This window comes from Elephas maximus, chromosome 16 (assembly GCF_024166365.1).
Source record: "Elephas maximus indicus isolate mEleMax1 chromosome 16, mEleMax1 primary haplotype, whole genome shotgun sequence".
NCBI lineage: Eukaryota > Metazoa > Chordata > Mammalia > Proboscidea > Elephantidae > Elephas > Elephas maximus.
Genome location: NC_064834.1, coordinates 16,111,533 through 16,135,827, shown reverse-complemented (window position 1 = coordinate 16,135,827; position 24,295 = coordinate 16,111,533). Strand labels below are relative to the sequence as shown.

General features: G+C 50.7%; 1 protein-coding gene across 5 annotated transcripts in view; it reads left to right on the top strand.

Annotated features, from left to right (window-relative positions):
- Window positions 1-24,295, top strand: part of CDH23 (cadherin related 23) — a 528,116-nt gene that overhangs the window by 127,993 nt on the left and 375,828 nt on the right. For all 5 annotated transcript variants that reach the window (XM_049855780.1, XM_049855785.1, XM_049855781.1 and 2 more), the window contains exons 4-6: window positions 9,105-9,247; window positions 10,187-10,234; window positions 10,365-10,457. In XM_049855780.1, the coding sequence (XP_049711737.1) occupies window positions 9,105-9,247; window positions 10,187-10,234; window positions 10,365-10,457 (284 nt within the window). The remainder of the gene's footprint in view (window positions 1-9,104; window positions 9,248-10,186; window positions 10,235-10,364; window positions 10,458-24,295) is intronic.

Sequence of the window (24,295 nt, the reverse complement as noted above, 5' to 3'; positions counted from 1 at the left end):
CCTGGAACAATGCCTGGCACAGAGCAGGAGCTCAGGAAGTGTTTGCTGAGTGAATGAATGACTGTAATGGAGGGATGGGAATGAGAAGGGCTGGTGAACAATCTCAGCTCTCCCATTCATGAGCTGTGTGTCTTTAGTCAAGTAACTTAACCTCTCTGTGACTGTCAGTTTTCTAGGGCTGCTGTAACAAAATACCAAAAAGTAGGTGGCTTTAAAGAATAGAAACTTATTTTCTCACAGCTCTGGAGGTTAGAGGTCTGAGTTCAGGGAGTCAGCAGCGCAGGGCTCTTTCTCTGTGGTTCTTTCCTTGTCTCCTTCAGTTTCTGTAGCTCTGAGCACTTGTTGGCATTCCTTGGGTTGTAAACAAGTCCTCACGTGCTCACTTCCCCTTGTGTATGCCTAGTCCCTTGTCTGTCCTTCTCTGTCATCAAATGCCACTCAGAAGGGATTAGGATCAGGGCCTGCCCTACCCCCCATATGACTCCATTAATTTAACTGATAACATCTGCAAAGAAAAACCCTATTTCCCAAAACAAGGCTATGTTCTGATAGCCGTTGGTGAATGGTAGCTCTTAAGTTACTGCGTTGCACCAGAAACAAAACAGCTCCAGATTTCTGAGACTGGGGACCAGGTCCCTCAAATGTTGGCATTGAATGTCTCATCTTTTCTTCTGGGCCTTATTAATGAAACACACATGCGCACACTCTTCTTCCACCTCCTCCCTGCCCCAGAGCCTTCTGAGTTTGTATTATCCTGCTCTGTCTAATGGCTCCTTTCTCACTGGTTAACTAGAACCTACCCTTCTCTGACTCTTGGGAGGGAATCAGTGTTGCTTGCTGCCAGGTGATAATTGAGGTGTGGAAAGCCAGGTAGTGGAGGGGGGGGCCCCCACAGTTCATATCTCAAGGGTGCTCATCCTCAGGCCAGCCAAGTAACCCCAGAGCAGCCTGAAATATGGAGGGGTTTGTGTGGCCTGGGACCCCCGTGAGGGTCAGCCTCTGTTGGACAAGGAGGAGGCTGCATTCAGCTGCTCATTTTTGGACTTGGTTAAAAGGCTTTGTGAGAAAAGCCATGAAGTAGTGGACGGAACATGAATTCTGAGCTTAGTCAGACTTGGATTCCAATCCTGACTCAGCCAAACCTTGGGCAGGTCAGTTCACTGCTCTGAGCTTCAGTTTTTTTCATCTTTATAGTAGGGATGCTAACCACTTTCTCTAGGTAATTTTGAGAAACATATGATAGGGTGCATGGTACCCAACAAACAGTAGGTGCTTAATAAATGCTATTTCCTTCCCCCATAAGGTTCATGCTATCTACTGTGAATGGACTGAGCTGCGGGAGAGAGAGGGCGTGAAGGTGGCCTGTGGGTTTTGGAGACAGAGTTGATTCCCTTCATCCAGGGCAAGGATTTTCTGATGAGAATGGGGGCATCAGTCAGTAAAGGGTGGCTTTGGAGTTGACGTGCTTCTCAGGAGAGTGGGGGGCTGAGGTCAGATCTCACTCTGCCTCCTCCAGCTCCTCCAGGTCAGTGTAGGCAGGACCTAGAACAAAAAGCAAAACAAAACCCCAGCTCACCTGAGGTCAAACCCAGTTCAGGACCCAGGGGGATTAGAGAGAAGGTACCTGATGGAAGGCAGGGGAGTGGGGAGGGAAACCTAAAACAAACGAGATTATCCCCAGGAATTAAGGCACTTAACTGGCCTGTCTGATCCTGGAGTGGAGACAAACGACACTGCAGGTTCCAACCCCAGCTCAGGCCCTGGGGGGCTCCTCCTTGGGGAGAGAGGAGGACAGGAACTCCCGGCTATGGCAGAGACCTAGCAGAGGCCCCTCCTCGCCAGGAGGAGAATGAGTTTCCCTTCTGAACGGGGGTGGGGAGGTGTGCAGCAGGCTTGATGGCCATGGGCTGGAGTGGAGTGGCTATTCACAGAAAACCCTAGTCATAACCCATGATATTGGAATTTGGGGTTGGAGGCCTGCCATCTGCATCTCCTGGCTGGCTCAGCCACTTACCGACGCATGGCCCTACCCCAGGCAACCCTCTCCCCGCCAGGACCCCTACTCCCCACTCTGCAAAATGAGAAGGTGCTTTGTCTGTTTGGATCTTATTTCCAAAGCTCCTCAGCCTCTTCAAGCCATAACTGCTCCCTGTTTTTGTGCTTACCTGTAGATGCCACGCCTGTCCCTCTTGCTCCTGACTGCCATGACCGTGGCCCCTGGACAGGAAGGGGCAGAAGGTCAGCGCTAGCGTGAAGGCCTTTTCGCTCACAGATGGCAAAAGCTTGGTTCTCATGTGCCTTTTTTTTTAGTGACTATGTGGAGCTATAACCCATAACCCCTTGCCGTCGGGTCGATTCCGACTCACAGCGACCCTATACTGGAAACCTTGGTGGCGTAGTGGGGCAGTTCTGCTCTGTCTTATAGGGTCGCTGTGAGTCGTAATCGACTCGACAGCTGTGGGTTTGGTTTTGGGTTACGTGGAGCCAGTGTTGTGAAGGATTCTGAAGTTGAATATGGACTCAACAGGAGAGGGTGCTGTGATTGATTAGCAATGTCTGCATGGGCAAGGGACTGGCACTGCTAGCTTCTTGACCCCAGAGGAACAAGGGTTAATCATGGAGCGTGGGGAGGGGAGAAGAAAGATTTGCCCAGTGTGTCCCGGAACATCGGCCTCCACCTTCATGAATCAGGGAGCACAGAGGAGAGAACAGTGACTCTGACTGAGAGAACTTTATGGCAGAGGTGGCGTCTGAGGTGTGCCTTTAGGGGGGACTTGGATTTGGAGAGGCAGTGAGAGAAGGAAGGGCTTCCAAGGCTGAAAGAACAACCGCAGAATGGGTGTGGAGCTGCACAAGGCGCTGTGAGCTGGGGGGACGGCAGCAGCCTGGTGGGCTGAGCCCAGGGCTGCAGTGGGAAGTGCGACTGCCAGGGGAGGCTGGGGACACCTTGGAACGTGATTAGACATCATGGTGAGGAACGGGGTTTTAGTTCTGAGGGGACCCCAGGAGGTGTTTGAGTAGGGTGTGGCACAATCAGAGGGATGCTTTAAGAAGACCCCACTGTAAGGAGAAAGCATGGTGTGTGCTTCTTACCCTTTATTCTTCCCACAGTACCCTCTTCATATTTTGGGAACAAACATAGCATTTATCCTTCCCCCTTCCAGAAAAAAAAAAAAAAGCCTTGCAACCTGCCTTGCCCTCCTCTGCCAGTGGCCAAAGACCCGCAGCTCCCCAGGAGCGGTGTGACAAACCATTCCAGCCCTGATCCCGCAGTGCAAATAACAACAATAATAGTAAAGACAGCCATCTCAGTGATCAGCATGGGCCCAGCAGGGGCTGTAGGGAAGGCTGTGATTGTCTGCCCCTTGCCCGGAAGATGGATGTGGCCTGCTGCTGAGAGGAGATATGTCACTAGCCCTGAGCCTCCCAGGGACTGTGCAGCCAACTGAGCACGGCCCCACACCCACCAGAGCCCCTGGCTCCCGGATGGAGTACCTGACTCCCAGGATGGGATACACAGCCCCAGGATACATATCTCAAGATAGGATACTTAGCTCCCAGGATGGACTAGGCCCCAGGATGAGATACGTAGCCCCTAGGATGGGATGCATGGCCCCAAGGATGAGGTACGTGCCCCAAGATGGGGTACCCAGCTCTCAGGATGGAGTACATGGCCAATTCTGAGAGCCTGGACTCCCAGCCAGTGCCCAACTATGATTCTGCCTGCATCTCAAGCCAAGTGCTACAGTTTGGTCATTATTAGGTTTCTGTTAGGCATGCTTTTTCCTGTCCATTAGTGTGCATAATTAAGAATTAACTTGCTACACTCTCTCCTCTTGGTACGGCTCAGAGATCTTCATGACTTTGGGGGACTATCTTCTAACACCTCTAGGCAGGTGGTAGAATTCATTTATCTATCCAGGAACTATTTTTTGAGTACCTACTAGATGCCAGCTTCTGTGATAGGCTTAGAGATACAACAGAGGACAGGCAACACAACAAGCAAGGCCAGTGCTCCCATGAGAGTGCTGGGTGGTGGGTAGGGCCAGGCAATCCGTAAGTCAAGTGGATAAAGACGATAATTTCAGAGGGGTGAGGGCTGTGAAGTCGATGACAGACTTCAGATAGATTATCTGTCTGATTGAGTATTTGGGGTAGGTAGCTTTTGACCTGAGAGGTGAACAATAAAAAAGCTGGCATGTAGCAACATAGACTAGGAACATTCCCAGCAGAAGGCCCAACCGAGGCAAAGGCCCTGTATTCATTTCCTAGGGATATTTTGTTACGTATCTCGTAACAAAATACCACAAACTGGGTGGTTATAAGAACAGAGATTTGTTGTCCCACATTTCTGGAGGCTGGGAGTCCAAGACCAGGGTGTTGGCCATGTTGATTCCTTCTGAGGTTCTGAAGGAGAACCTGTTCCATGGCTCTCCTCTGGCTTCTGGGAGCTCCAGATGTTCTTGGCTTGCAGCTGCAGCCTCACAAGGCTCCTTTTCTCTGTCTCCCAGCCCTCCCAGCCTCTGTGTCTCTTTTCCTCTTTTATAAGGACACCACTCAGATTGGATTAGGACCCACTCTCATGTTAACCTGATAACATCTTCAAAGACCCTTATTTCCAAACAGGGTCACATTTACAAGTACAAGGGTTAGGACTTCAACATATCATTTGCAGTGGGGGGGAGGGGGCACAATTCAATCTGTAAGAGGCCCCGATGCAGCAACAAACTTGGCCTGTTCAGGGGCAGAAAGGAGGCCCATGGGGCCAGAGTGGAAGTGAGCCCAGAGAGCCTGGTGTTTGATGCCCGAGGATGTGTGACCCCAACCAGAGCACTATGGCCTTGGCCATGATCAGATGTAAGTCATTATTTAAGTGCCTTAAAATTCTACTTTCTACCCATGAGTTAGGCTGGGCTGTAGCCTGAATTGGGTTGGCACAGTGCAGGGACCTCAGGCCCTCTGAGTTACCCTTCACCATGAGGGTAGAGGGAGGCCAAGTGCACAGAGGTTGTCCAGCTGCACTGATTGAGCCTGGAGCCTTAAGACTGAGCCTTTAAATCATCCTGAGACCTGAGGAGCTTTTCCCTGCATCTGAAATGTGTGCCATAAACCAGACTGACTTACAGTCAGTCCTCACTGGTCCATTGTTTATGGCCAGCATCCTTTCTGATTGGTTGATGCTTGTACTGTGGCCGTTGTTAAATATTTGAATATCACCTGCTATAAACTAGCCAGGATTTCCAAGCCTGGCCATGCATCAGAGTCTTTTGCAGGGAGCGGAGGGAAGCTCTTAGAGAGTAGACTCGGGCTATACTCCAGTCAACTGAGTCAGCAGGGCCTGGGCATTTGTATTGAAACAAGCTCCCCAGGAGGCTCTGATGCTAACCTTTTTAGGGAGTGTCTTTTTTTTTTTTTTCTTATTTGGGTTCCCCAGAAGCAGATGTTGTGATGAGGATTCAAGTGCAAATAGTTTATTGGGGAGGAGGATTCCAGGAGACACAGGTAGGGAGGGGAGTCAGGACATGAGAGGGAAGGCAATGAAGTCATGAAGATGCATTATCCATCAAGTTGCCACTTGGACAACTGGAGATTAATCCCAATGGGGATCTCTAAGACCCAGTGTAGAACAGGTATCTCTGAGTTACCCCCTCAAAAGGGGAGGAAGCTGGGCATTTATCTACCAACTCTCATCTCTATCCACCATCTTCTATCAGTCATTCGTTGAGTGCTGCTACCACTGGCTTTAGTTCCTTGGCACTTCCAGCCTGTCCTGTGGGGGGATAGAGTGGACTCCGATGGCCAGAAACCCTCAAGCAGATTCATAGGGTCTGGCAGTTGGAAGTCAGGCTGGTGTGCATGGAAATGGTATGTGCTATGGGGTAATGGCTGAGGTACCCAGAATGGCTGAGGTACCCAGAACACTGCTACAGAGAGTATCCCACCTCCTATTTGTCCACCATACAGGGGGCACCCCAGTGCCTGTGAATCCTTAAGTATCCTTACCACTGGAGAGAACAATAGGTATTCTATAGCCCTGAGATCCTGGTATATTCTCTGTTTCTCAGGTGGGACCAAACCCAGAGTGTGGCCTCTGTACCCCAAGGTCATAGCCAGGGGTGATTCCCATGAACAGTAGGTTGGAGCTGGGCCCACAGATTATCCTCATTCTTGTCAAAATGGCGCAGAGGTCCCTGGAAGCCTTCCCTGGTGGAGACAAGCTTTGTTTTCTGGAGAAGCTGAGGCTGGACCCAGTTTCTGCAGAGTGGCAGAACATAGCTGGGTGGGGTGGGGGGGTAGGGGGGTGGGTATGTGTGCTGCCCAGCTGGAAAATTGTGGGGCATCTTGTCTTAAATATAATATTAAATCGGCACCTTTAATTAGTGCACTTAGAAAAGGTCACTAACAATTACCTGGGACACAGAGAAGGCGTGAGCAGGCAAGAGCCCGTGAGGAAGCCAAAAAGGACCATTTTGAGCAGCACATAATTGAGGGGAAAATGGATAAAAAGTCCAGGAAATTACAGGGTGGGTGACAGCAGCTGATGGCCCCATCCCTGTCCTGCCCAGAGCCCCCCCTCTTGAGAGGACCTGAGTTTTGGGCCTGGAGAGCCATTTGGGGTATTGGCTGAGTTATGCGACCTTGGCTGGAGGACCACTTAGCCCTCTCAAAATCCCTTGGCCAGCCTGGAGCTCAGCTCCTCACCCACCTTGGGCTGGGCCTGGAAGGAGGTTGGCAGGGGAGGTCTGCCTTGCGGAGTATGTGGGTGGGGGGTGAGGGGAGGCTGCAGATTTCCATGGACTCATTGTTGTCTTTGGACTGGCAGGGACCCCCAGTTTCCCCATGTAGGCTCTCCCCAAGGCATTGGGAAGTAGCTCAGTGTTTCTCAAACTTTGTCACTAAAGGACCCCTGAGGGCAAAGGAAAGAGAAGATATGTCCTTGGAAGTCTGGGGAGGCTAGAAATTTCTTTATAGCTTTCCATGGTGTTTTTAAAAAATAAACTAAATTTTACATTCCGCTCCTAACGTATTCCTGTTTGTTTTAGTATAAAATAATTGCTTGTCATTGAGCAATATGGACGCTTTGGGAAGATGTCCTTGGTTCATTTATGACTTCATAGATCTCCATCCTTCTCCATCTAGAAGGAACACTGGACTGGGAATCTGGAAACTTGGGTAGAAGTCCTGACTCTGTTGCTCACCGTCTTACTTTGGGCAACTTGCTAAATGCCTTTGTCTTCTGTGTCTATAAAATGAAAGGTTGGGCTCCCCAGAGGTCGCTGAGGTTGTTCCAACTCTGTTCCATGGTTTTACTTCTCCTTCTCCTGCTTAGTACCTCCTCCCATCATCTTAGCTGCTACCATATCCAGTCTGCTGTTCTGATGTGTGACCTTGGTGAGGCTACTTTGCCTCTCTGAACCTTGACTTTCTAATCTGTGAAATGAGTAGAACAGTGGCTACCAAATAGAGAGAACTCATGTGAATGGGCTTAGCTTGGTGTCTGGCATGTCATAAATGCACTAAAATGACAAGTATCTCCCTTTTTAAGTGTTTGGCTTTCAGTTAGGGCCTGATAAGGTCATGCCCATGGAAGTCTCAAGCCTTGAGCCCACACATCAAGTGTTGAAATGTGTAAGGCTATGGAACAAACATGGCCTCTGGCCCAGAATGCTTGAATTTGAATCCATCTTACTAACTGTGTGGCCCTGGTTAAGTTACTTAATCACTCTTCCTTGCCTTGTCTCTTAAGTGGAAATAATAGTAAAAATTAAGTGAGATAACAGTAAAAATTAAATGAGATAACAGTAAGGATTAAATGAGATAATACCCAAACCCACTGCCGTCGAGTTGATTCTGACTCGTAGTGCCCTCTAGGACAGGGTAGAACTGCCCCATAGAGTTTCCAAGACTGTGAATCTTTGCAGAAGCCAACTGCCACATCTTTCTCCTGAAGAGCAGACTGGTGGGTTTGAACTGTTGACCTTTCTGTTAGCAGCTGAATGCTTTAACCACTGTGCCACCAGGGCTCCTCAAATGAGATAATACCCACTGCTGTTGAGTTAATTCCAACTGGTAGTGACCCTGTAGGACAGAGAAGAACTGCCCCACAGGGTTTCCAAGTAGCCACTGGCACATACAAACTGCTGACCTTTTGGTTAGCAGCCAAACGCTTAACCACTGTGCCACCAAGGCTCCAAGTGAGATAATAATAAGGATTAAATGAGAAATTGCTTTCCCCAGTGCCTGGCATATGGTTAGTCCTCAAAAATGGTAGCTGTCATTGTGTTAAAACTGAATTGTCCTTTTAAAAGTTCCCTTAGAAAAGCTTATTAGCATTCTTTTCTAGATAAAATTGTCAGAGTTTGGAATCCTTCCTTACTTAGCTTGATCTTCAGAGCTGTTTAGTAAATATGAGAGTCAGTATTTGGGGACATCCCACTTCCTAGGGTAAACTAAAGTTTTAAAAGATGCGATTTGCCTGAGGCCCTGGTTTCAAATGTAACCTCCCCTTTGAGAATCAGGTGAAGACCACAGACCCTCTCTACAGAAGATGCCTCACTGTATACTCATAGTATTTTGCACACAGCCCCTGGGGTGTAAGGACACCCTGAAGCTAAGGTGATCTGCTGTCCTGGTGTGCCTGTGACTTTTCTGGTTTTAGCACGTGTCTCAGTAAATGCCTCAGTCTCGGACAAACTAGGGCAGTTGACTGCCTTACCTGAAGGCTACGTAGAGGGGCTGTGGACCCAAGAGAAGAAGCCCTGTGCTAGGGCCTCTCAGGCAGGGCTGCAGGCCAGGTATCCTGGCACACGGCGTAGCCTCTGGCCAAGGCTTTGCTTCCTTGTGCAGGGTGACACCCACCACTTCATTCCCTTCTTGAGGACAGGAATATGATGATGATTTCCAGTTAAAGGCACATACACCATGACGAGTGGGCAGGTGGAGGTGGGAGCCTGGGTCAGAGCCCAGGGACTCACAAGTGTCTTGGGATTGTCAGTGACCAACTAGAGGTTCACTAGGTAGCTCCTCCCTCCTGGGAGCCAGGTGCCAAGGAATGGCCCTGACCTTCCATTTCTGCCCTCTGCTCTCTCCCTTGATTACTCCAGGCTCCTCTGTGACCCAGTTGCTGGCCCGAGACATGGACAATGACCCCCTGGTGTTTGGCGTGTCTGGGGAGGAGGCCTCCCGCTTCTTTGCCGTGGAGCCTGATACCGGTGTGGTGTGGCTCCGGCAGCCACTGGACAGAGAGGTAAGGCCTGCCCGTACCCCTTTCCCAGGGAGCAGAAGCAGACCCTGGGGAAAGGGTGGCTCACCGTCTTCCAGGGGCTTTCCCCTGAGATTCCATTCTGACCCTGAAGTCATGTCTTCCTGCCTAAATGGTAACCCTCTTCAAGAGTCAATGCTGATGTCTTGGACTTGGAATGGAATAGGGTGGTTGGGGGTGTCTCTAAGTGTCACCATCCAATTGAATGGGCAAAGGGGACAGTAACCCTGGGCTCATTCCCTGTAGAACGGGGCTCTGTGGGGCACAGAAGTCTATCCCCCCCAAACAAACATTCCTCAAAGCGTGTTTCCAGAGAAGCAGGAATTGATGACATAAACAAAAACCAAACCAAATGTGTTGGCATCAGATTGACTCTGACTCGTGGTGACCCCATGTGTCTCAGAGTAGAACTAGGCCCCATTAGTTTTTCAGTCGCTAATCTTTCAGAAGTAGATCTCCAGGCCTTTCTTCTGAGGCACCTCCGGGTGAATTTGAACCACCAACCTTTCGGTTAGCAGCCAAGCACTTAGCGGCTTATGCCACCCAGGGACTTCAGTGACATGGTGCCCCTTAGCAAGTTAAGGTAGGGATTTGAACAAAACCTCAATTCCTGTCATCTTTTCACATTTGAGAAGGTGGCCCCAGAGATGTTTAGTGACTTACTAAAGATTACACAGCAATTTAGTGGTAGAACCAAGACTGGAATCCAAGATTCCTGACTTCTAATCTATTGCTCTTTTATGGAAGGAATCAATATCCTAATCTGCTTCATGAACACGTAGGTCAATGCTGATTTTTTAAGAGAGCCTTTAGAAGTCGAGCCCAGAAAAATTCCTGGGGCAATGCTGGAGGCTCTCCTGCTCCATTTAGGATGCAGGACCTGGAAGCTCCACCCACCTCTCTAACTCTCTCCTTTTCTTTCAGAGCAAGTCAGAATTCACGGTGGAGTTTTCTGTCAGCGACCACCAGGGGGTGAGTGTCCTCTAAGGCCCCTGCTGCCCTGGGAGGCATGTTCCTGGGCTTGGCAGGTTCCCTGGGCTCCTGGGTTGGAGAGAGGCCAGAGGCTGATGCCTGCACTAACTCTCTGCCCTTCTCTTGCCAGGTGATCACACGGAAGGTGAACATCCAGGTCGGGGATGTGAATGACAATGCGCCCACATTTCACAACCAGCCCTACAGCGTGCGCATCCCTGAGGTAGGAGCCTGGGGAGGGTCCTACTCAGGGGGCTGCTGCTCCCCAACTGTCTGGGGGTAGGCTGAAGAGTCAGGTAGGGACAGCAGCTCCAGCTCTTCTCCTGCCCACGCCTCTGCTCAGGCAGGTGTCAGCTCTGGGCAGGCTGGTGGCCATGCTGGACATGGGGCCCATCTGGCAGTCCAGAAGAGTGGCTGGGCCAGTGGATCAGTGAAGCCTCAAAGCTGAGCCAGGCCTGACTTGGTTGAGTCCCCAGTGGAGCCAGGGGTGGGATAGGAGTTGGAAAGCAGGTGTCGTGTCCTCTTTGCTTCCATTCGTCATCAAGTGTGGGCTGTGAGCAGGGTGGGTTGGCAGGCCTCACTCTAGGCCTTCTCACTTTGTCCAGAATCAGGTCCTCCAGGACACGGAGATGCCATGGTTCCAGAAAGGGGCTTTCCCCAGCCCTTTGATCCACCCCTCTCCCCACCAGTCTCCTTGGCCCCAGTTCCTTTGGGTTGTCTGTGTACTCTGAGTATGTTTGCATGAGTGCATGTGTGTAAAATCAAGCCATTGCTGGTAATTGAGAAGTACAAATTATTGCATTACAAACGGTTCGTTAATAAGCTGGCTGCTGGCTCTCGATGGCACCAGGGTTCTCACTGCTTGCTGTCCGTCTCCCGGGTGGCTGATAGTAGTCTTCTGGGTTGGCAGAAAGCAATTTAAAGACCCCGAAGGTGGTGGATAAAGAGATTCTAACCAGGTTGGGAGGCAGCAGTGCAGGGTTGGGATGGGAGCAGAGATGGAGTCCGTCCGAGAGGCAGGTTGGCACCCTGGCATTTGAGTTCTAGTTCCTTTGTATTAAAGTCATTGGATGAGGGAAGTACAGAGCCTTTTGGGAGCATCCTATTGAATTTATAGATGAGAGAAAACTGAGGGTCATCATGGGAGCGTCGACTTACCCAAGGTGACACAGCCTTAACTTTGAGCCTCCTAACTCCAGGGCAGACTCAGATTCCCTAGAGGATGAAGAGACCTCATCTCCTTCCCCCAGGCCCTGGCCCTGGTCCTGCCTACTCACTGTGCGTCAAGGATCCTACGCTTGTACCACATGGAGGAAAGTGTCAGATGTGCAGATGGGAAGGCCCAGAAGTTGCCCTGCCTTTCCCCTGCCCAGGGCAGGGGTACAGTAGGGAGAGCCGCAGTGCTCAGCATGGGGACACATTTCCCTGTGTTGTGGCCAGTGTGTCCAGGGACTGCAGCTTGGCTCCAGGCTGCCTCTCATTTGGAAGTCTCCCTAATTTAATTAAGGGTCTCTACGTGCCAGCCTGCACTCCGGGCCTGGGCTCAGAAACCAAGGGCACTGCTCAGAGTTAATGAGCCTTGGACCCATTGCTCAGCTGTCATCCTGGCAGGCACGGCTGCCCTCTGTCTTCCACATAGGGGGGACGCAGGCAGCAGCAATGGTGAGGGGATGAGGGGTCACATCCCTTTTCCCATGCCCTTGGGCCAGAGGCCAGCCTTTTCCTCTCCTCTGTGGCATGAGATGTGGCCCCTAACACCCAGGCCTGTTGGAATCCCTTGGGATTCTCCAGAGGTCTCTGCCTCCAAGGGTAGAGCCTCTTCAGTCATTCATTTATTTAACAAATATTTATTGAGTGTCTGTAGTGCTCTTGGCTCTGGGCCAGGCTCTCACTTTGCAGAGACCTGGGAGGCTGCAGCAATGGAGAATGACAGGATCTGGAACTAGAAGGCAATGGACCCCAGGTCTAGTCCCCTGCTCTACTACCAAGTTGCTGGATCCATTGGGGCATATCACTTAACCTCTCTGGACCATAGTCCTCCTTACCTAATATAAGAAAAATAAAAGGGCAGACAGGATAAAGTGGCCTGACCCCTGCCCATCTGATCAAAAGAGTGAAGAGAGAAGGGCCAATGCAAAGGAAATACCGTCCTTGGAGGAATGCCCATGCGGCTTACTTGCTCAGTGTAAACATCCATGGTCACTTCGGTGGCCTGACACTTGATGCCCTGCTTGGGCTACCCAATGTGGCCAATGGAGATGTGGTGTCTGCTGGACAGAGGCCGGGCCACTCATGACCCAAGGTGGCCTGGCACTGAGCAGCCTTGGCCTGGGATGGTCACCTGAGCTGGAACTTAGCTGCCTGGCTCAGGCTCTTGCTGGGGTGTCAACAAAGAGCCTGCTGGCCCCCCAGCCCAGAATTGAGCCTAGGGTCTTCTGCTTGCATTTGAGGCCGCTCTGGAAACTCTAGGCTCCTGCCCTTGAGAAGTGTGACTCTGTGGAGAAGCCCTGCAGATGTGAACAGGGTAAAAATGCAAGCCAGAGAAACTGAGTGCTGCAGACCCTGGATGGGTGAGTGCAGAGGGGGCTGTCAGAGTGATCAGAGAAATCTCAGCAGGCTTCCTGGAGGAGGTAGGTTTCCATCAGACTCTTGTCTAGGTGAGAAGTGGACACTCTGCGTTGTATTGTGGGACGAGGGAGACTGGAGGTCACAATACCTGGATTCTAGTCCTGGCTATGCCAACAACTGGATGGGTAAGACTTTAGACCTGTCCCTGCCCCTCTGCTGGCTTCAGCCTTAATGGCTGTCAAATTAGGGAGTTGGCCCAGGCCCCTTCGAGGGCCAACATCTATGACCTGAGGATGAAAACCAGTGGGAGAAGCATGTTCTTATCCTTAGTACATTATCGTTCCTCAAGGGATGGTAGAGAACCCCGGTGGCTGCAAGAGGGGCCTGTTCTTGAACGGGCTCCCATCCCTCCTATCCCAGGCCTGAGGGACTTGGTTTTCTGGGGATCATGTCTTCAGGCAGCCAGCTTTCATCAAAGATGGACTGTCTTCTAGCATGTCCCAGAACCCCTCAGGTGCGGAAGACCATAGAGCTCAACCCCCAGGGCTTCCCAAACCTCACTGCCACTGAGAGAGTTTGTTAAAAATGCAGCTTCCTGGGCCTCTCCCCTACCTACTGAATTGGGGTTGCTGTAGGGGCCTGGGAATGTACATTCTAACCAGTCCCCCAGGAAATTCTGATGGGGCATGTTTGGGACTCTCTGAGTCAGCCCTAGCACTTAGCGCTGAACAGCTTCTAAGACACATGGTCTTCCACTTTCTGCTTGCATAACTCCAGGGATGGGGAGCTCAGTACATCCTCTGTGGACAGGGAGTAGATTGTGGGGCAGATCTCATTGTTAGAAAGTTCTCCCGCATGTAGATGGAGACTTGGAATTTGCCTCCCTGTAACTGCCTGCGGACTCTGGGCTTAACGGCCCCAATTATCAGGGCTCCTAGGGCTGGGGAGTGGAGCTTAAGAAGGTAAAAGGTAGGGGACAGGAGGCATGGAGCAGGGGGCTAGGACAACCAAAAGAGAACCTGAGTGGACAGGGGCCAGAGGAGTGCACCTGCCACCCTGCACACCGTACTGTGGGCCCCATTCTCTCTGAAGGCCCCGGCCTGGGCCCAGCCCTGCTTAGGAAAAGCCAGGCAGGTGTGTATTTGGGTTTGTTTGTTCTTGGTTCCCCTCCCACCCACCCCTCTCCCCTCGCTAAGCTGTTCTACATGTAATTATCCATTTTATCAGGGTGAAAGGCCCTGCAATTCACTTGTCGAAAGCCCTAACGAGGCAGCGTGGATGCTTTCAAGTCTGTAAAGAAAAGGGAAATCCTGCTAGAATTGGCAACTTAATTCACCAAGCCAGCCTCGACAGACCTCATTAAGTCTCCGTGTATTCATTTCAGGCTAATGGCTGTCATGCTGACTGCTGTTTGATTTGCTGTAATAGACTTTTATGGCGTTCCAATTTGCTCAAACGTGTTTGCCTGTGTCTGTGCCCAGCAGTGCCACTCCAGTACATTCTCGAGGTGCACACACCTGCCTCAATGACCTTCAGTGGGGCCCCTGCTCCGCCCCACCCCCCTCCTCCCAGGACCCACCCCCTCGGCCCTTCAGGGGTGTGTGGGGAGGTGACCCTGAGCTTAGGTATTGGGACAAGAGGGTAGGTGTGAGGTTAGAAGTCAGATGGTGCCAGGTGGCTCATTAGGTCAAGGAGTCCAGGAGTGCCGTCTGGAATCTCAGGGACGGCCGTTCTGACAAGTTGAGCCTCTGTAGCTGGGGATTCAAGGCTTTTACTTATCTGTCCTCATCCTTCCTTTCTGAGCCTACCTCTCGGTTATCCTCCACGTGAATCCTTCCTGTCACCCCAAAGGCCAGTTCTCTGCATCTGACGTGTCTGCGTCTCTCTCTTTTCGATCTTTTTCTTTCTCTTTCGAACACACACACATTATGCTTTTCTAACTAGTACGGGAGTGTTTTCCCTCTTCTCTCAGCCTCAGTCATTTCCACGTGTCCTTCGAAGTCTCAATCTGATCCACTGTGTCATGAGCCACGCAATTTTTTTTTTTTTTAATTGAGCACACAAACATTTTTTGAACCAGTACCTAATAGGCCCCAGGGATCCTAAGCTGACTTGGCTCCAACATTGTCAGCTGCCTTAGCCAGGTGACTTAACCTTTCTGGACCTCAGTTTTATTTTCGGTAAGGTGGACACTGTGTGCCTGCATGGTTATTGTAAGAACTGTAATAACGTAGGTGAAAGCCCTTTGCTTGGTTTGTGGCTCGTAGTATAGTCAGTAAATGGTGGAGATTAAGACCAGGGTCTTTGTCCTCAGGAAGATAATTTTACAGAGACGGAGACAAGTGCATGTCTAATTACTTCCAAATGTATTAAATGCCATGGTAGCTTAGTCTGTGCAGAGCGCAATGGATGTGCTATGGACAGAGTGATCTGTTCTTTACAGGGGGACTATTTGTTTGGGACCTTATAGGATGTGTAGGAGTCTGTTAGGCAGAGAAAAAAGTTATGGTGTCTCTAGTATCATGTATTTTCTGAGATTCTTTAGTCTCTTTTCATGTATTGGAATTTCTCAAAGAGTGAGGTGAACTCTAATCCCTGACTGAGGCCCTGCAGAGGAGGGACGGTGGCTGTGTGGGTATGTGTGTCCCTTGCAGACTCCCTGCTGGTTACTTCATGGGAACAAAGCCAACCTGGAAGTGGGCCCCTCGGTCCTTGCCCAGGTCTCTGTACCAGAAAGGTCCTACAAGATCCTTGTCACCTGTGGCTTCAGGTGACCAGCTCTGAGGTAGGGAGGAGGCTGCTTACGGGGAAGGGTTGGAGCTGGGATGAGATAAAGGAGCTGAGATATTGAGGGTCCTTGCCTGAGCCTCAAAGCTGGCTGGCGCAGGGGTAGAGCTGGAATCTAGGCCTTCTGGCCCAGGGTCCCATGAGACCACACAGTGTCTCCATGCCTGTTAATAAGAATGGGCTCAAAATTAGTCGTTCCCTGTGCCTACTTGCTAGAGCTGGGGAAACAGGAAAGAGAAGAGTATTCCTTGAGATCATTTTGTTAATGAAATAAAATTATTTATTTTTATAGTAGTGATAAAAAAGGCAAAATAAACCCATTGCCGTCAAGTCGATTGTGACTCATAGTGACCCTGTAGGACAGAGTGGAACTGCCCACAGGGTTTCCAAGGCTGTAATCTTTATGAAAGCAGACTGCTGCCTCATTCTCCCATGGAGTGGCTGGTGAGTTCGAACCACCCACCTTTTGGTTACCAGCCGAGTACTTAACCACTGCACTACCAGGGCTCCTCAAAACCAAACCCATTGCCTTCGAGTCAATTCCAACTCATAGCAACCCTGTAGAACAGAGTAGAACTACCCTGTAGGGTTTCTGAGGCTGTAAATCTTTACAGAAGCAGACTGCCACATCTTTCTCCCAGGGATAGGCTGGTGGGTTCGAACTGCCAACCTTTCGGTTAGTAGCCGAGCACTTTAACCATTACGCTACCAGGGCTCCTTAATGATAAGTTTTTAGTAGTAGTAGTAGTAGTCATTGTCATTGTCATCGTAGCAGTAGCACTGATAGTTTCATGTGTGCCTAGCACCATGCTTTATTTGTGGAATCTCCCAGAACTCTCACCATCACCTTACGGGGTGGGTACTATTGTTATTCCCATTCTCCAGATGTACTCATGGAGGCAGAGTGTGACTGAGCCCTGGTGGTGAAGTGGTTAAGCGTTCCGCTGCTAACCAAAAGGTTGGCAGTTGGAATCCACCAGCCACTCCTTGGAAACCCTATGGGACAGTTCTACTCTGTCCCAAAGGGTCGCTGTAAGTCAGAATCGGCTCGGCAGCAATGGGTAGTCAAGGGATGGAGCCAAGACTAGAATACAAGTCTGGTTATGTGATTTTTGGCAAGGACCTTCAAATTCTGCTTGTAAAATGGAAATAACTGTATCTGCCTTGCAAAATTGTTTTGAGGATTAAATTCAATGAGGCCATGTATGCAAAGTTCTGAGCAGAGGGCCTACTATAAGAAAAAAAAAAAAGAAAGTGCCCGATAAATGGTTGTTTTTGCTGCTGTCTGTATGCCTGTCTCTCCCGCCAGCCTGAGTAGGGTCTGAACTTGGCATCTTTGCATCCTCAGCCCCCAGTCCGGTGTGTGCAGAAGGTGCTCGATGAATGAAGGAGCTTCGCAAATGGGTGTTTGTGAGGATCAAGGGAACATTTGTACAAAGGTGCTTTGCCCCGGCCAGCTTGCTACGTGGAGATGAGGGGTCCCTTTATTGCGCACAGTGCGGAGCTGGGGTGAGGACCAGCCAGACTGGGTACTGAGCAGGAGAGAGTGTGCTTACACAGCCCCACACCTCCCTTGCCTGCCAGGATACTTGAGGGCCAAGCTGCCCTGAGCTGGCGCTCACTGGTGCCCTGTGTCGCCTGCCAATGCCTGGATCTCAGCATGGCACTACTGTCCTCTGTGGCTGAAGCATGAGGAGGCCAGACGAGACCCAGGGCAGGCAGAGGTGGACTTTGCCAAAGAGGCCGCCTCGTTAGCACCCACCGGGGCTGGCGGCAGTGCCCCAGCTGCCCTCCCACGCGGCGTGCCCATCAGACACTGAATGATTTATAAACTGCATCCTCAGGTTGCAATGGGGGGAGGGGGCTCCCACTGGCCTGTGCACGCCGTGCTCCCTGAGGTGTCAGCTCTGCTCATGAGAGAGTCGTCTCCCATGCCAGGGGAGCCAGCCCCTTGACAGGCCATATTAATTTATACCTCAGGGCCATGGGGCCCAGTGGCCCCCTCTGCATCTATAACCACCTGCCTATTGATCTGGGAGAGGGAGACCAATAAATCATCTTGGGGGCTCTGGACTCCTGCTGGCCAGACCAGAGTGGCTTGTTCTAGCCGGGTGGCAGCCCTGAACCATGTCTCTATGCCGTCAGTGAACACCCACAGGTGCTTGCTCCTTGTCTGGCCTCCTCCCTTCTGTCAGTGCCATGACGAACTTGCTGGACCCCTCCTCGCTCACAGCGGGCAGTTGTCCCAGCCTGCAGCATCTGGGACAGTGAGCTCTGGGCTTGCAGCAGTGAAGTGACATATCCATGTGGGCAAAGCAGCAGGGCAGCCTGTTTCTGTATAGTTCTGAGGCTCTGTGTGTGTGTGTATGTGTATGTGTGACATCTAAATAGTATCATTTCCTGTATCTCCGAGTGTTTTCATTATCTTTCATTTGTCCTCATGACGGCTCTGTAGCTTACGGAAGAGTTATTCTTCCCATTTCATACATGAGAGAAATTGAGGCTGAGATAAGTTCACTGACTTCTCCAAGTCACCCAGAGTTAGAAGAGCTTACAACTAGAATCATAGTCTTCTATCCGGTGCCCTGCCTTCTCCAGAAGCACTTTCTACTCTTTCTTATTTTCAGCACTTCTGTGGGTGTCTTTTTGTAAGACTTTGCCATGCTTGCTTATGATTTGACAGAAGTTGCAGGGGCGCGGCTGGGTACGCCCAGATGGAGGAAGACTGGCTGAGAACTCTTAGGTTCCATCCAAGGCTGCAGGCTGTCCCACAAAGTCCCGCACAGCTCAGAGGGTGCAGGGGAGGAACTTCACTCGGAGCTTGCCGCCAGCGCCCGAGGTGGAAACAGACGTGGTCGTAATGATGCCACTTTCTTGTGCCCTACAGGGTTAGTGTGCCCCCAGGGCCAGCCTCCAAGATCTCAGTCATCAGTTGGGAGGGGAGAGGTAGGAAACCCACCCACTCAGGCTAAACACCAGCCTCAGCCTCAGGGCAGTGAAGATTCAACATCTCTTTGGTGTCCGGGAGGGAATACATAGAGTCCCACAAAATCCAGGGCTCAAAGGAACTCAGCCCAGTTGTATGCTCCAAAGTTCCCAGCTCGTTCTCCCCCAATGGGATGAGGCCAAGGACTCCTGGTCCCCAGGACCCTTGTGGCACCTCCTCCTTCTTTGCCCATGGGGTCGGGGTCAGGGCTCCTCCACCACCTCAGTGTGGGAGCAAGAAACGAAAGGAGCCCAGATGTAATTAAAATTATTATTTTGTTTTAATGGTAATAATGTTCTTAATTACGCCGGTTTCCTCGCCGATCCGAGCTGGGAGTCTTTGGGGGCCCATATAATTCTATCGCAATGACTGCGGGACCCTCTGCTGTGAATATGAAGCAGGGGCCCTGTGTGCAGAGCCCAGCTTTTGTGCATTAGGGATTCTCTGGTACGTGCCAGGACACCTTTTATTGTGCCCCTGCCCTTTAAGTAAAGAACCTCTAAATGGAAGTGGGTGAGAGCGGCCCGCTAGGAGCTGTTCCTGCTGCATTGTTAGGCTGTCAGCCTCACGTGCCTGGAGTCCATCTGTCGTCTGTCATCTTCCTTTCTCTTAAATGGTCTCTTCTCCCCCACCATGGAGTCTGTTGGAGGGAGGATGCTGGCCCCCTGCTGTACCTCGCTTCCTCCAGGAAGTGGCATCTCCTTGGACCCAGGGTGGAGGCAGGCTTAGGAAACCAAGGGTCTTGGAAGGCCCAGCCTGCCACGAGGAGCAGCTTTGGTGTTTCTTCATCCCCAGAACCTGTGCTGCATCTGAGAAGTGGGGACACTGGTCTCTGCTGTAGACATCGTGATGGAGCCCTGCACACAGAGGTTCTGGCTCCAGCCTGGGAGGCCATAAGCAAGGTGCTTAGCCTTTCTGAGCCTCAGTTTCTTCATCTATAAAATGGGGTTGTTGTAAAAGTTCAGTGAGAGCATGTATATAAAGCACGGCACGCATAGGGACCACTACTGGGTGTTATCATTACTATGAAAAGTCCTCTGAGAACTTTGGGAAAGTTGCTGGAAATTTAAGGAGCTCAATAGGTAGGAGTCCCTGGGTGATGCACACAGTTAATGTGCTCACTGCTGATTGAGAGGCTGGCGATTCGAGCCTGTCCAGAGGCACTTTGGAAGAAAGGCCTGGCAATCTACTTCCAAAAACTCAGCCATTGAAAACCCTATGGAGCACAGTTCTACTCTGACACACATGAGGTTGCCATAAGTTAGAATCAGCTTTACAGCAACTAGTGGCTTTTGTCACTACAAGCTGGTTGGTTGATATGGGGTGTGTATTAGTTTTCTATTTCTTGGCTGTAACAAACTAACATGAATGTAGTGGCTTAAAACAAAGCAAATCTATTGAGATCACAGTTCCCAAAATCAAGGTGTCAGCAGGGCTGTATTCCTTCTGGAAGCTCTAGGGAAGAATCCATTTCCTTTCCTTTTTAGCTTCTAGAGGCCACCGGCATTCCTTGTCTCGTGACCCCTTCCTTCATCTTCAAAGCCAACAGCATAACATCTTCCAATCTCTCTCTCTCTCTGACCCTCCTTTCTTTCTTTTATAAGGATTCTATGATGACATTGTGCCCACCTAGATAATCCAGGATAATCTCCTCTTCTCAAAATTCTTAACTTAATCATGTCTGCGAAGTCCCTTTTGCCATATAAGGTAATGTGTTGACAGATCCCAGAGATTAGGCCGTCGACATCCTGGGCGCCATTGTCCCAGGTAGTACAGGATATTAGCAGTCACGAGTTTACAGTCCAGTGGAGACAAGACATGAAACATGAAACAAAAACATGGGGGAAACAAAGGAAACAGTCACCAAGAATAGCTAGTAATAGGTCCAGGCCTTTACAAATAGACTGCTTGAAACCAGCACCAGAAGGGACCCTAAGGATGATTTAGTCCAACCATGCGTGCTGTAGATGGTCAGCAAATCCAGAGAGAGTAAAAGATTTGCCCACGATTACCTGCTAAGGCAATGACGAAACCACAGAAAACCAGAGGGAACTAGGGAAGATTACTGGAGCAGGAAAACAGTTTCCAGAACCCATGAACAGAGCCCATCTCTGTTTCCACACCTGTTTTCCAGGTGGGGCCTGAGTGCCCAGGGACAGGCTAGGGTATGAGAAGGGTGCTGCCCCCCAAGAGCAGTGACTGGCAGTGCTGGGGTACGTTCTAGACACAGATCGCTGGTGCCCATGTGAGTGACTGACCACGTTGCTGTTATTTTTCCTGCTTGGGGAGACTCTAGGATTTGGTCTCAGCCCCTCTGCCCACCCTAACAAATTACAGTACTGTCAAAACAGCCTGGGGAGAGGCCTGCAAGCCGCCGCCCCCCCTCCCCGCCCTCGTGACAGTGAGGGCCCACGCACAATAGGCTTGTTTTGATGTGTTTGCAGGCTGCCTGACCCACCTTGTTTTCTCCCAGGAGGTGGAAAGTGAGGAGTGGTTGATGGAATTATTATAATTTCTCTGATTCTTAAAAAAAAAAAAACAAACTGATTCTTTAGCAGCCTTTAATTACTTTGCAACTTTGTGGCGCTGGCTGGAAGCCTTGAAGGGCTGAGCTCTCCCTCTTTGTAATAACCTTAAGTGGAAGCCTCCTGTCTGTCTATTAAAAAGCCTGCTCTTCTCTTCAGATGAGATGATGCTGCCCAGAGATTTCACCCGGGACATAATCACTAGGTACAATGTAATCTTCCCTGCTGACTGTCTTCACCATCCGTCAGACCAGCCCACCTCTGGGGTCCGCCAGTCAGAAGATCCCACTGCCAGGTCACATCCTTGTCCAGGCCTGCCCCCCAGGAGAGAGCAATGGCACACCAGACCTTTTTGCACTTAACCCTTCCCGTCTCTGTCACGGCCAGTCCGAGCCCAGCCTCGTCTCTCACCATTCTCAGCACAAGCCCTACGTCTCAGGAACGGGGTCACTCTCCTGCTGCCCAGCCGTTGTTCACACTGTGCCCTCTGTCCCCCCAGGATGCCTTCATCCAAGCCCACTGCTCCATCGTCCTTCCCACCATCTGGCCAAACCTACTCCTCCTTCCTCTGAATGATCTGGTGGAGGAGAAGAGGTTGGTCCTCTCATTATCCCCATCTTACAGATGAGCAAACCAAGCATTAGGGAAGCCAGAAGACTTGCCTATATTACCCGCCTTGGAAGGGGCTAACTGGTATCTGACCACAGGCCTTTCACTTGGACTTCTCTCTGAGGACTTGAAGGCATGGGTCTCTTTTAGTCCCTGCTCTTGGGGTTGCTCCCTATACCCACCCCATCCTAGCCTCTAAGCCTGGGCTAACCCCCTGCCTGCTGACCTTGGCCTGGGTGTTCCCAGCCCCCTCACGGGCAGTAGAGGCCAACCCAGCCAGGTCTGGGTGCTGAGCCTTCCTCGGGCTGGCTCCGGCCAGGGGACGGCCCTCCTGTCTCTGTTACCTGTCTGTGCACACTGAGGTGGGTGTAGCTGAGTGAGTTGGAGTGGGACGAGCTCTAACCTAGGCAGTAGCCCCACCGCCTGCGGCTGGGAGACTTGGGCACTTAGCTTTGCCCTTCCAGTGCTCAGTTTGCCCCTCTGTTAAATGGGACTCTTAGTCTGGGGCCTGCCCACCTCCCACCCACCCCCAAAGTGGTGACGGGGACAGGAAGGCCTGGAGCGTAAAGTCTTATAAATGGATTAACCCCTGGAGTATTTTCTCTATAACTTCCATAAGTTTGCTTTCTCTCTCCCTCATCTTTTTTTGTTGAGCACACATATTACTTAAACGTACATATAGAGAAGGGAGCAATCCTAGGTGTTCAGCTCTATGAATAATTATTGCAAAGTGAACACTTGTGTAATTGCCCTCAGATCAAGACACAGGACCTCTTAGCACTTAGAAAGCCCCCACCCCCCAGTTCCTTCCAGTCTCTCCCCTCCCACTGCATGGAACCACTGTTGGCTTCTAACCACGTGGATTAGTTTTGCCCATTTTCACCCTATTATATACATTCCATTAGTTTTTTTTTTTTTTCTGTTTTGTAGTAAAATATCCATAACATAAAATTTGCCATTTTGACCATTTTCAAGTGTACAGTCCAGGGGCATTAATCACAATCACAATGTCCATTAGGTTTTCATTATTGCCTAAGGCCTGGGGACCTGGCAGCCAGCTTCCTCTTGGAGGTCACTTCTCACAGAAGCAGTACTGTATTAGGAGCCTCATAGACCTGAGTTCAAATCCTGGTCTCACCACTTATATCTGTCTCTAATAAAGTGAGCATAGTACTGACACAGGGTTACCTCTGTGCAGAGCACATAAGAGGTCAAGGGTCATCTCCGCAGGTATATAGGAGCTACCCAGGTGCTGGGACAGGAGGCTAGATGGGAGAACAGGATTCATGGGGAACTAGATGAAGAGAGGATGGGGTGAAACCTGAGGTGAGAGGATTTCTTTGATCCTTAGAGCAACCTTTCATGTTGCTAAGAAAGGTATGACAATCCTCATGTCATAGCCGGGGAAGCGAGCCCAGACAGGTTAAGATGCTTGCCCAAGGTCATACAGCTAGTCCAGGATCTTGTTCTCTTTGTACTGCCCCCAAAGCGAGTCCAAATGCACTTGACCCCAGGGTACTCCACTCAGACTTTTGGATTTACAGTAAGGCTTCTGCCTTCAGAGGAGCAGGTCCCTGGATCTGGAGGTGGAAGGGGGAGGATGTGTGGTGATGGGAAGAATTCTTACGAAGTGACCTTTATTTTGTTCCACTGCACCTTCAGCCTCACACAAAGCTGCCGTTCATATCAGCAGCCCAATCTCAGGCCTGCACAGGAAAACGCAAAAATCTTTAAAGGCTCTTAGCAGTGACTGCTTTTTTTCCTTTCCTGCTCAGGGCTGTGGCAGAGCTACGGGGAAGGGGGGAGAATAATAAATACCTCTAAAATATAGCCTGACTCTCACCTCCCCCAAGTCATCAGATCCCCCAAACCCAGGGACCACCAGACCTTAAAAAACAACGACAGCAAAAAAGATCGCCCAGCACAGCCCCAAAGATAGAGATGCAACAGCAGCTATTGGGGCGGAAAGCCCTAAATGGTGTGGAAGTAATACCCAAAGTGTGCTGGCGATTACAGGCATTTCCACAGAGCCCCGCCTGGGCTGCGCAGGTCAGTGCCAGCCGCCGAGGGGAAGTAAATAAGCGCAAGCCGTGGAGATCCCAGTTAACCATTGCCATACAGAAGGGATGGGACCAGTCCCTGGTGATGAGGTAGGAGGGTGATAAAGAAGGCTTGTTCATTCATTGTTCCATCCATACATTCATTCAACTAAATGCAGTCCCTACGATGTGTAGGAATGTTGCTGAAACCTTTCTGTGGTGCTTCAAGTTTGATGGCCGAAATCCCACAGGACTGGCAAGGTCTGGCCCAGCCCCCTCTGCAGCCTCCTTGACCATGCCTCTCCTCTCTGCCTTCCTGCCGCCTTGGACTTCTTTCCATTCCCCCAGTGCACCAAGCCCCAGAGCTTTTGCAAGGGCTATTTCCCTCCTCCCAGACCAGAGCAGATCTTTTTGTTCTGTGCCAGCAGTGCTGCATAGCTTTGGTCTTGGGATGCAATTATTCATTTGTTTGCGGGACTACTTGACCACTTATCCTCTCTCAGGACGCTGTGAGCTCTGAGGGAGCAGGGGTGCATCTGTGCGGCCA